This window comes from Gastrolobium bilobum, unplaced genomic scaffold (genome assembly GCF_033153095.1).
Source record: "Gastrolobium bilobum isolate Gb01-03AN ecotype WA unplaced genomic scaffold, APGP_CSIRO_Gbil_v1 utg3672, whole genome shotgun sequence".
NCBI classification, from domain to species: Eukaryota; Viridiplantae; Streptophyta; class Magnoliopsida; order Fabales; family Fabaceae; genus Gastrolobium; species Gastrolobium bilobum.
Window position 1 is genome coordinate 38,849 of NW_026897371.1, and position 13,001 is coordinate 51,849.

A 13,001-nucleotide genomic window follows, 5' to 3' on the forward strand; every position below is an offset into this window, starting at 1 on the left:
AGTGTAATATATAAGACTTGATAGTATAAGTTTATATTTTTAGTTGTTTGGTATAATATATATATGTGTGTGTGTTAGCACGCGCGCGCGAGCGCTCACTTTTGGGTCTGTTTAGTGTAAGACTTGATAATATAAGCTTATATTTTTAGTTGTTTGGTATGACTATCGTATAGTACAAACTTATATAGTAGAATCTCTTAATACGTCAAAATGATGTATAACTTAATCAGACCTAAGGAGATGGGATTAAGCCTGATAAGGAATTAATATATTAACATTGTTGACCAATGCAATTTTAAAGAGTTAATATCTTATTTTAATATTAATATATTAAAATAAAAATAATTTTTTTAATATATTAATTTTAAAATATTGGATATTTTTATTTTTATAAAAATTAATATATTTTTTAGACACATTGATCAATATATTTTTATAAAAATTAATATCATATTACATATTTGAAAAAATTATATAAATTCTTTATTAAAAGATATTTTTATCAGAAATATTTATTTTTGATAATGATAAATATCAAAAATATTTATTTTTGATAATAATAAATAGTGCATTAACAAAATTGGATGATATCATATCAAATACTAGATAGTAATAAAATTTAATCAAATCTTATACAATCAAATTTTATACTATCATGTATTATACTATCAAGCATTAAATTTTAGAATTATCATATCAAAATTGTGAAATTTTCGCTAATACCAAAATTTTTGGGAAGAAAGAATTATAACGTTACGTGTGTCTCATAAGTCATAACTAACATTTATTTGGCAAAGTTCATCTTTCGATGGAACATAATTTATGTAAGGATGACAAATTTTACTCTACAAGTTGGTGATATCGAGAGTCAAAACGGTACAATATATTGGTATAACTATAACTTTTGCAAACATCCACCGAATTTTTAATGTGTTCTTTGTCTTATCGGATTGCTCATTTTCCTAGGCGATGCTAATAAGATGCATTGTTTTCTTTTTTCCCAGAAAAAAGTGTAAACAACATAGATATTGTGACCACGCAATTTTTTTTATTTTTAAATTGTTCCCTAATATTAGTATATTTTCATTTCCATTCTTGCTATCGTTCCTTTCACACATTGATCCAAGTGAAATAGGACTTAAGTCCCTTAAGTATAAGTAATTGATATATACAGAAACAATATTATATTTAGACAGATTTTTAGTTAAAATGATTATGGAAAATAGTATATATATCGAGAAAACAATTTTTAGTGAAAAAAAATACATAGCATGCATGTTATGGAACGATTAATCATATCAATTAATAAAAAAAAAAAGATAAAAAAAATATATTTGAAATAGTGTCGTCTAAATCAGGATATCTCTGTTGGGGTTTCTATTTGTCATTTAATATGACACAACAAATTTTCCTACACACACAATATTTTGTGAGGCTCACATTTTTTGAAGAAAAAAGAAAAAAAGAAAATTATGACACGCAAAACAAATCTCTATAATATTACACAATTACTTTTCCTATACCATAACTCTTATAAAAGTCATCTATGTTATATGTCAAAATTATAAAAATTGCAGCCCACGAAGCAGATAGAGAGATATTTCCTCCATTTTGTTTTTCGTATGTAATAACTTAAATTTAATATTTTATGTAATTAATAGCAAAGTGGTAGACAAGTAGGGGAAATCCTGATTTGAGATATATACTTATTTTTATTTATTTTTTGGTAAATAAGATATATACTTATTAATTGATGAAATTGGTCAAGCATGAACTCTTTCTTTCTTTTTTCTTCATTTTAAAAAATAGAGGAAGGATTCGTTTACAAATTTTTTTAAATTTTTTTTACAAATTACACTATATTCTCCCGAGAAAATATAGTGTAACTAGTGTTCTCCCGAGAGAACATAATATAGTTTGTAAGAGTTTATAAAAAAAAAAATTATAAATATAAACTGTCCCTAAACAAAAATAATACTAAGTTTGACTGATTCAATTTATTTATTGATGAACGTTAAAAAATCACAAATTGGGGGAATGCACAGCTGTTGGAATTAATTAGCAATTCCTAACTTTAACACAACCTAATCTTGTATTTAATGCTTTCCACCATATGTTTTGGCAAGAAGGTACCAAACACAAAAACAAAACTTAGCACCACAAGGGCCAACACCGCAAGAAACTCAATTTATCATTTTCATGTTACTAAATAGAAGTGGTAATATAGGTTGAATTCAACATGTTAACCTATCAACCCGTTAAAACGGAGCGCATTGGGTTATACATCTCAATTTACCAACCCGCCATGTCTGGTTGTGGGTCAAAACAGTTGGCAACGGGTTAATTTTTGTTTTTTACTATTAAATAGTATTTTATTTGTCACTAACTTTTGTGATATAATTTTTTTTTTATCTTAGTATTCCGTTAAAAAAATAAATAAGAAAAACTTTATTTAGGACAAAAGTTAATCACATATGGAGGTAAGAATAAGTTCCTAAAAAATGTCTGACTAAATATTAACATACATTTAAATTTGAGATTAAAAAAAAAACTAAGATATTGTGAAATAAAAATAAATAATATTATAAAATTAATAATAAAAGAAAAATTATGTCATTTTAAAAGAGAGATAGATACAAATAATATTTTTTTATTTAAAATTTAAATTAAAAAAATCACTCACTTTCTCCCCATGATTTTCATTTCTTGTGTCTATCTCTCTTCTAAAATGACATAATTTATGTTATTTAAAATGACAAACATCAAACCCTACATAAAATATAATTTATTTTAAATTTTAATTTTTTTTTAGACAAATTGATCCGTCAACCCACATAAAATGAGATGAGTTAGATTTTTCGACCTATATTCAAGAAGTGAAATAGGACAGATCAGTCCATTTTATCACATTTATTACTAAATAAGAGAAAAAGTATTTTTATTTTTTTTAAATCGAATTTTAGTATGGTTCAAACTTTAATTTATTATCAGCCTCCAATGCGCATCCATTAATGAATGCAATATTATCAAACTCGGATTGGTTATCAAGTGAATGAGTTATTAGTTTAATTAATGAAGTTGCAGTTTCTGCATATAAGTTATCTGCAGTAAGTTTAATAGGGTGAAAATTATAGTGTTTTTGTAATTTTAATTTATTTCAGAGTTATTATATTCTTTATAATTATAATTTTCTAATTTCTCAATCTCAAAACGATGTCGTTTTAGAAATAAATGTAGATAAATTTTTTTTCTTTTGGTAGTCAAGTGCAGATAATTTATCTGCATTAACAGCAGAAATATTTTTTTTATTTAATTAATTAACCACTGATTGAACCGATTAAATTATGTTAATATAAAAATATGTAATAAATATATAAATAGAAATAATATAATAATCGAAATTATGTGTCCCTTTCCTTTATGTGATTCAAATCCTAAGAATTCAATCATGATGAAATATTTTGTCGCAATTTTTAAGAACCGCTCAAGAAAGAAATCAGTATCAGATTAGCACCGCTGAACTTGGTTTATGGCTAGTTCATAAATTCTTGACCGAGTTGTATATATGATATCAATAAGTGACTTAGTTCAATCGATCAGAACGGCAGGATTAAACCGATTTTAATAGTACTGATTAAACCGATTTTAATAGTACTGATTAAATGCATAAAGTAACCCAAAAATAAAGTTTTAGAGAAATGATAATTATCCATATAAAGTTACAATTCATTGAGATATATTTACCTAATATTCCCCACCCACTATATAGCATTTCTTATCCTAATAATCTATACATGTAACATGTGATACCAGGTCAAATAGACAATGTAGCTGTTGTCTGTTGGTATGACATCATTAGTCTTTATAAATCAGCGTGCGCTTGTCCTTTCTTAACGTAATAAAATATATAACATTTTGATTCTAAAACTCATATTTATTTACAAACTATTATGTTTATTTAAGAACAATCATAAACTAAGAGGATTAATGTTTTTCATACTGTGAAAGATAATTTTATTTTGTACGCAAATCTAGTAATCTACATATTTATGGATTTTATTAATCTTCTTCTACATAAGATAATTATCTTATGTTGTAGAGAGAAAATGGGTGGGTCCCATCATTATAAGAAAAAAAAGAAAAAGATGGAGTGCGAAAATCGAAGTGAGAGAAGTTATCTTATTTGAAAGGAGGGTAATATTTTCCCACATTTATACGTATAAATAAAGATATTAGTGTTTCTAATGTTATAAAAGATGATTTTTTTCTTACATATATATAAAGGAAAAAGCTATTCTCATGTCGCATGAGGTAAGTTTTCTTCCTACACATCATTCGATAACCGTGTAACATTTTTTTTCTTTCTTTTTTATTTTTTAGATAGTGGATCCCACCACTATGTATCTACAACATAAGATTTCTTTTCTTATGCAACATAAAACTAGATAAACCCATATATAAAAGTGTGCAAAACTCATGTGAAGAAAAAAGAGAAAAAAATATACGTTTCATATATTTTTATAAGGATGTAAAAAATAAAATTATCTTCTATAATATAAAAATATCAATCCCATAAATAAAAAGTTAAAATTTTCCAATATAACAAAGCATTACTATGTTTTTAAATAATAAAAATGATTAAAAAAAATAAAATCAGTTGACCGCTGCCTTTAATGTACACATACTGACATACATACAGCTAGGGTTTCTTTTTGGCAGTGTGTCTTCCCAACACAAGTAAGCATATATCTCGCTCTCTCTCTCCCGACTTAAAAACGTTACTAACAAAACTCATTTGACACATGTGATAAGGTGACTAGATCTCTTAATTAGAGGTTTCGAATTCGAGTAATGGAAAATTTTTTTTTTGAAAGAGCTGTCTTCGAAAGAGTTTGACAATGCTCAATTGGGAATTAGTGTTCGTTTACAGCCCGAAGAATACCTTCATATTACTAAAAAAACAGTTACTACAGAAAGAAAAAATCAATAAAATAAAATGTCCAAAAAAAATTCAAATTTTTTTATAAGATTAATATTTCTTTTGTTGATACACGCAAAAATATGCAAAGCCCATACGAGTCATATAACGATAGGAGAAAGAAAGAAAAAAATCACATACATAAAAAATGATTTTTCTCCTATAATATGTGAAATATATATATATATATATATATATATATATATATATCCGCTTAAACTTTATCTATTAAAGACCAAAAATATAATATAATAAAATAAAATAAAAATTTTATCTTCAAAATAAACAAATAAAGAAAAGGTATATTAATCTAAAATAAAAAATTTTATAATCTCATATTAAAAGAGATAGTTATCTGAGATAAATTTATAGGTTCTACCACTTGAAAAATAAAAATAACATAATTATTGAAAAATGTGTAAAAAAAAAAATTATCTTATATAAAATGAAAATAATTTTTTTGTTGAAATGAATGCACCCTTGCAAACAAAGTCTGATAAGTCATGTGGAAAGACAAGTCTCATACGTGAAAGATATAAATTGAAAAGCAATGCCCTTTAACTCTCACTTCACTTCCACTCATCACTCCTCTTCCTAAGACTCTCTCTCTCTCTCTCTCCAAAACAATGTTCATCATCAAACTCAACCATAAACCATAACTGTTATGCTTTTTTTATTTCATTTTTATCTGTTAACAAAAAAAACACTATTCTGCTGAAACAACAAACAAACAAACAAACAAAGAACCAACAAAAAAAAAACCAAAGACACAGAGCATTGCATTGCAGAAAATGGTAATGAAGAAGGTTCACAAGGTTTCAACTTTCTTCTTCTTCTTCACTACCATCTTCTTTGTTTGTGTTCCTCCGGCAAAACCAGATCTGGGTTCGGAGCGCGCCGCCCTGTTAACACTCCGTTCAGCGGTGGGTGGCCGAACCCTTCTCTGGAACGCCACCTTCGCCACCCCATGCAACTGGGGTGGCGTCAAATGCAACTCTAACAACACTCACGTCGTTGAGCTTCACCTTCCCGGAGTTGCACTTTCCGGTGAACTTCCCGGCGGTGTTTTCTCTAACCTTGTCCACCTCCGCACCCTCAGCCTCCGGTTCAACGCCCTCTCCGGCAACCTCCCCGCCGACCTCGCCGCCTGCGTTGGCCTCCGGAACCTGTACTTGCAGCAGAACCTTCTCTCCGGCGAGGTTCCTCAGTTTTTGTTCCGGTTGAACGGTTTGGTTCGGCTCAATTTGGGTTATAATAATTTTTCCGGTCCGGTTCCGGTCGGGTTCAGGAACTTGACCCGGTTGAGGACACTCTTTCTGGAGAACAACCGGTTAACCGGTTCGTTGCCTGAGTTGGACCTAACCGAGTTGGCTCAGTTCAATGTGTCTAACAACATGTTGAATGGTTCTGTTCCTGAAAAGTTGCAAGCTTTTTCAAAGGACTCGTTTTTGGGTAATTCCCTTTGTGGGAAGCCACTAAGTCTTTGTCCTGGGGATGCTAATGTTGGGAATGGTGCAAATGGGACTTCAAGTGTGGTTGGAGATAATGGAGGGAAGGTGGTTGGAAAGAAGAAGAAGAGCAAGTTGTCTGGTGGTGCCATTGCTGGGATTGTTATTGGGTGTGTGGTGGTTCTTTTGTTGGTTGTTTTTGCTTTGATTCTTTTGTGTAGGAAGAATAGTAGTAAGAAGACTAGTTCTGTTGAAAATTTTGCAACTTTGAAGCATCGTGAGGTGGAAATTCAAGGTGACAAGGCTGTTTCTGATGTGGAGAATGGTTCGGCGGCCGCGGCGGTGGCCCGGACTAGGAATGGTGGTAAGAGTGAAGGGGTTGGTGGTGGAGACAAAAAATTGGTGTTTTTTGGTAATTCAAGTAAGGTGTTTGATCTTGAGGATTTGCTTAGGGCTTCTGCAGAGGTTTTGGGGAAAGGGACTTTTGGGACTGCATATAAGGCGGTTTTGGAGGTTGGTCCTGTGGTGGCTGTGAAGAGGTTGAGGGATGTGACCATTTCTGAGAGGGAATTCAAGGAGAAGATTGAAGGGGTTGGAACAATGGATCATGAAAATTTGGTCCCTCTTAGGGCTTACTATTATAGCAGGGATGAGAAGCTTCTTGTTCATGATTACTTTCCAATGGGAAGCTTATCTGCACTTTTGCATGGTGAGGGTTTGGATATCATCTGCTTCCTTTTTACCTTTGTTCATGATTTCTGTCTTTTAAAGATTTGTGGTTATGACTTCAGATTTTCTTTACTGATTTCATTATATTAGTTTTTTAATAGAATGATTACTGCAATTTGCATTCTCTTATGTTTTGTGCTTTATTTTTTCTGGAGAATGCATAATTGCTATTAATCACTGACTGTTGATTACATTGCATCTGACAAAAGAAGGGGAAAGAGAGTGTAGCATCCTTTAGGAATTACAATTTGTCTTGCATTGCATTTCCACTTCAGTTCACTTGTTTCCTCTTACATCTATCTGGGTTTGTTACTTTGTTAAGATGTGAATTGGCATCAACTTTTAAATCCCATTGACCTCTTTGTAACTATGTTAAGATGAAATAGAGCCTGACATCTCATTCATTAGCATGAACAATGGTAAAATGAGGTTTACAATTCTTTATCACAGGAAACAAAGGAGCGGGTAGGACACCACTGAATTGGGAATTGAGATCAGGCATTGCACTTGGAGCTGCTCGTGGCATTGAATACCTACATTCACAAGGGCCTAATGTTTCTCATGGAAACATAAAGTCATCAAACATCCTCCTAACCAAGTCCTATGATGCAAGAGTATCTGATTTTGGCCTTGCACACCTTGTTGGTCCTTCATCCACACCCAACAGGGTTGCCGGCTACCGTGCTCCGGAGGTAACTGATCCTCGGAAAGTATCTCAGAAAGCTGATATATACAGCTTTGGTGTATTGCTCTTGGAACTTCTTACCGGAAAGGCTCCTACTCATGCCCTCTTGAATGAGGAAGGAGTGGACCTTCCAAGATGGGTGCAATCAATTGTTAGAGAAGAATGGACTTCTGAGGTCTTCGATTTTGAGCTCCTTAGGCATCAGAATGTTGAAGAAGAAATGGTTCAGTTGTTGCAACTTGCAGTAGATTGTGCAGCACCATACCCTGATAAGCGCCCTTCAGTTTCTGAAGTGAGACAGCACATAGAAGAGTTACGTAGGTCAAGTTTGAAAGAGGATCAAGGCCAAATCCAACAACATGATTTGATCAATGATATAGATGATATATCTTCTAGATGAGTTTGGTCTTGGTTTGCCTCCATCTTACTACTTTTGATTCCAAAATCCTGTGCTTATGTTGTTGTAATTTTTTTCAGCATCCATTGTACTAGTTCACCCTTTTTTCTTCCCAATCAATACCTTGGGAGAGTGGATATCTTTTCTCATTAGTAAATTGACTGTGGATTCTGGTTGATGTAATTATTAGTTTTGCTTTACCATTTGGCTTTTGCTTTTGGTGCAACTTTTTCTCTGTTGAAACTGAGATGATATAATCACTATAATGGTTGGTTGTACTGTCTTGTAGGTGGGACATGTCCTCTCCTTAATTGTTGTGAACCTCCCCACCTTGGTAAAGAGGATGATTTATACTCAAAACCCACTTTGATTAACTCTTCCTCCTCTTGGCAGGTGAATTAAGAAATTTCCCACTTCCATACACATATCTTCTTTTTTATCAATATTTTAATAAAAATGAATTTTATGGGTTGATATACCTTTAACTTAAAAGTAAATTCCAAGAGATGTACAAGGATTTTGGATGAATTCTCGGAAAACTGAATTTTTCTAAATTTTAAATTTTCGGATATTATTGTAAATTGAATATAAAAATTATATTTTTAAAAATTAAGATTCTCGGATAAAAAAAAATTCTCCTCTACCAAAAACCTGCTCTTTCATCAAAAAGTGATTATATGCCAAGGTCAAACAGGTGTGCCCATGTGTAAAAAGTTTGATATGATGCCTCTATGGATTTCTCTATGGATTTATACATAATTCAATGGGGTATGTTTTTTTCTGGAGAAAAACATACCTTCTAGCATACACCATAAAAAGTCACGCCATCTTTGTTTTTTTATTAGGATAGGTTATTTTGTTTACCCTTGTTCTATTTACCTTTATCTAATTCTCTTAACACTTTTAGATTTTAATCTTATCCAACATTAAAGATTTGCAAGATAAAATAAACATCCCTTTTTTTCTTTCATTTTCTCCTATATCCTTTATCTCTCCTCCCCTTTCTCTCCCTCGCACCCCAATCTGAATCAACTGTCCTCACCGATGCACACAAACGAAGACAAAGACAAAGAATCACATAGAATCGAAATCAAAATGGTGAAGATGCTAGGTTTGAAGCGATTGAAATCATGATGTTCGTATCTCACAGATTCCATTGTGGCTTCACTATAGAGAACGTAACCCGAGAAGCTATTGGAAAGACACGTTTCAGGATAACATCTTTGAAATTTCTTTTCTTACTAAAAATTAAAGGAAAACAGGAACTCGTTTTTATGTTCAAATCATTTGCAAGGTTAAGTCTTTTGTGTAATCAGCTTCTTATTAGCCACTTTCCTATCTTTGGAATTTTTTCATCTCTGGACCAGGGTTTCAAAATATGAACTAGTTGGTTTTGCTACAATTCAAAATATTCATGGCTATACTTCTGGTTGTGTTAATCTTTGTTAAACATTTTCCAACTAGCATGATTATGCTACCGAGAAAGGGAAGCAGAGAGAAAAGACATGGGAGAAAACGAGGAGAACAAAAAAGATTTATTTTATTCCGCAAATCTCCATCGTTGAATGAAATTAAAATTTAACGGTATTGAGAATAGTAGGTAAAGATAAACAGAATAAGAGTAGGTAGAATAATCTATCCTTATTATTATTATTATTAATAATAAGTGGATTCCACAAATTTTTGAGTCAACAAGAGAGGACAAATTTCTCCAGTAACAGAAAAAACTAATACCCCTATTTCCCTTCAATAATATTAAAGAAAGAAGGAAAAAGTTTTTAAGCATGAGAATTGAATAATTCAACATTTACTTGGCATTATTTTTCAGTAAGTGGCTATTGTTGTAAACTTAGCCTATTTTGATTATTGAAATGGACATTAGGGTATTACAGTGTAAAATTGGAAGCTCAGCCAGCTATGTTAGTCCTTATAAGCCAATTATGGTATTGTGTGACTAAGTATGAGTTAATCAAATGCTTTCTTTTCCTTAATGTAGATTTTAAAATTCAAACATCAAACCATGACAGTGGCTGGCACTTGAAATAATTGCACTCAGGTGAGTACAAAATAAACTGATGAAAGTTCATATCACAAAGGTGATGTATTTGGGGGATGTGATGATAATTGTAACTTTTTGGTGGACCAAAATGGGGTACACATAAACGCATAGTGGAGGGGCAGTGCAGTTAAAGTGAGTGTTTCTGATACAGTGGTCCTATTTGTTAGTGACATTACCATCCTATTTTAGCAAGGTCCCGTGTCAATTGGAATCGGATTGAGTTACGGTGTTTGGGCTTATATATATATATATATATATATATATATATATATATATATATATAGGCAGGATCCTTTGATACCGGTGTCAAATTTTAATTTTGACACCTCATCTGAGAGCCGTTAGATAAAAAAAAATCAACGACTCTGATTTGCAAGCATGTGACACCATTGATCTAATGACTCTCAGATGAGGTGTCAAAATTAAAATTTGACACCGGTGTCAAAGGATCCTACATATATATATATATATATATATATATATATATATAGAGAGAGAGAGAGGTAGGATCCTTTGACATCAGTGTCAAATTTGAAATTTGACACCTCATCCTAAGACCATTAGATCAAAAAAGATCAACGACTCTGATTTGTAAACATATAACACCATTGATCTTTTTTTATCTAACGGCTCTCAGATGAGGTGTCAAAATTTGACACTGGTGTCAAAGGATCCTACCCCATATATATATATGAGTCAGGATCATTTTACACCAGTGTAAGTTACACTCTCAATCTTGACCATTGATCCCACTTATATCTAAGGGCTATAATTTTTTAGTAATGTGAGTAATTGGATACAAGTGAATCAATGATCAAGATTGAGTGTAAGACTCTTAATTCTTACACTGGTGTAAGAATATCCTGTCGATATATATTTATATATATATATATATATATATATGAGATTTTTTTTTATTCGAAAATTACAATTCTCTGGAATATAATGAGAACGTGAGTTTTTTGAGAATATTACCAAAAGTTATTTGGTAGACTAAAATATTTTAGGAAATGTTGGTTTAATTTTCCTTATACTATGTTTGGTTATTTTTGTTAGAAAAATTAATCCATATTTTTTCATCGTATGAGATTCTTGAAATACCACACCCTCTAGATGGTATTTTTCGGTGATATTTTGATTTAGAAAATATACACCAACTCGAAAAAGTTAATTTTCTCCAATGTGCTATCAAATATGGGATTATAGGAAACTCATCCTCACTTTTCCAAGCATCTAAAAATAATTCTCCTACCAAACACACCATAAATGTAAGTTGGGTGAAAATCATTTTACAGCAGTGTAAGTTGGAAATTGCAATATAAAATGATTCTCACACATATATATGGGCTTATATATTCTCATATTACATAAGAGGAAAATCTCATGTCATAAATACATAGTGATAGGCCCATCATCTAAAAAATAAAAAAGATTACACATTTATCGAATGGTGTGTACGAAAAAAAAACTAATCTCATATGACATGAGAATAATTTTTTTTCTATAATTTTTGGCCTAATGATAACCACTGGATTCATCAGTATCACCTCTTCATTGTTGGTAACTAATTCATGGTCATTTTTTGTTGGCATTTAGGGAGATCTAGACCCTCTTCTGATATTTTATTTTGTTAATATTTTGAAGGGCTGCATTCAAATAAGGGTTGAAATTTGAAAACATATGAAGAATGAAAAAGTGACGAGGGAAAAGCAAATATTGACATCCCACCAATTTACTACATGGGATGTTGTTGCCTCTTTGGCTATTGTCCTATCTTCTTTCAAAATTGGTGACAGACTTATAGTAGCACAAACACAAACCATTGGACCATTGACGATTCCTTTCTGACAAAATGACACTGACGGATTATGTTTGCTGCCAAACAGATTTCTCATTAAAATGACTGTAACTAATTTAATATTTTACTCAAGATGTCAACTCATGAATTTTTTTATAGTAAGTACAAAGATTTAAAATTAAATCTACATTGTATAAGAGGTGAAAGATTTAGACAAATGAAAAGGTTGTCTCATGTAAAAGAAAACTGATATTTTGAAAACTGAAAAGTCTTTATTTTAAAATTATTGCCAAGAAAGAATAGGTTTCGTGAATAAACCTAAGATACGGATCGGAATCCAATTTTAGAGGATATAATGATATATGTGCGTGTGTTTTTTTTTTTTTTTTTTTGTTTTTTTTGTGTGTGTGTGGGGGGGGGGGGGGGGGGTTAATTTCGCATATTACCCAACTTGATGTATAATTATTTTTTAATATTTTATAATTGTAATATATTTTTATATAGTTAAAGAAATGTTATTTAATTATTATATTAGAATATAATTAAGAGAGCATATCTGAAATAGTGGTTAAGTTATTGCTTTGAGTCTGAAAGGTCGTATGTGTAGCAATTATCCTCACTCCTATTCTCTCTAATTCAGTTTAATGGGAAGTATTTTTTTTTTTTGGGAGATGTTATATTTTTTTTATTTTTTTTTGTAGATGGAAGATGTTATTTTACCACTAATTAAGTTTATCACTTTTTTATAACCGTTGGTTGGAATCAAATCAACGGTTATTATTTGATATAAATTTTTTTTTTTCTCTTCCATTATCTCCTTCGCTCTCTTTCTCTTTTAATCTTAGTTGGTCTCTCTCTCTTAATCTTAGTTGGTGATAAATATAATCTTTCTCGTCTTTTTATCATA

General features: G+C 31.1%; 1 protein-coding gene across 1 annotated transcript; it reads left to right on the forward strand.

Moving 5' to 3' along the window:
• Nucleotides 1–5,571: 5,571 nt before the first annotated feature.
• Nucleotides 5,572–8,398, forward strand: LOC133306349 (probable inactive receptor kinase At1g48480). Its single transcript, XM_061506651.1, has 2 exons — nucleotides 5,572–7,135; nucleotides 7,606–8,398. The coding sequence occupies exons 1-2, from the start codon at nucleotides 5,770–5,772 to the stop codon at nucleotides 8,238–8,240; spliced, it is 2,001 nt and encodes a 666-aa protein (XP_061362635.1). The 5' UTR covers nucleotides 5,572–5,769; the 3' UTR covers nucleotides 8,241–8,398.
• The last annotated feature ends 4,603 nt before the right edge of the window (nucleotides 8,399–13,001 follow it).

Excerpts from the sequence above, each read along its gene's own strand:
- LOC133306349 (XM_061506651.1), top strand. The coding sequence starts at position 5,770 with ATGGTAATGAAGAAGGTTCACAAGGTTTCAACTTTCTTCTTCTTCTTC. Across the intron at positions 7,136-7,605 it reads CTTATCTGCACTTTTGCATG|GAAACAAAGGAGCGGGTAGG; the intron begins GTGAGGGTTTGG and ends TCTTTATCACAG.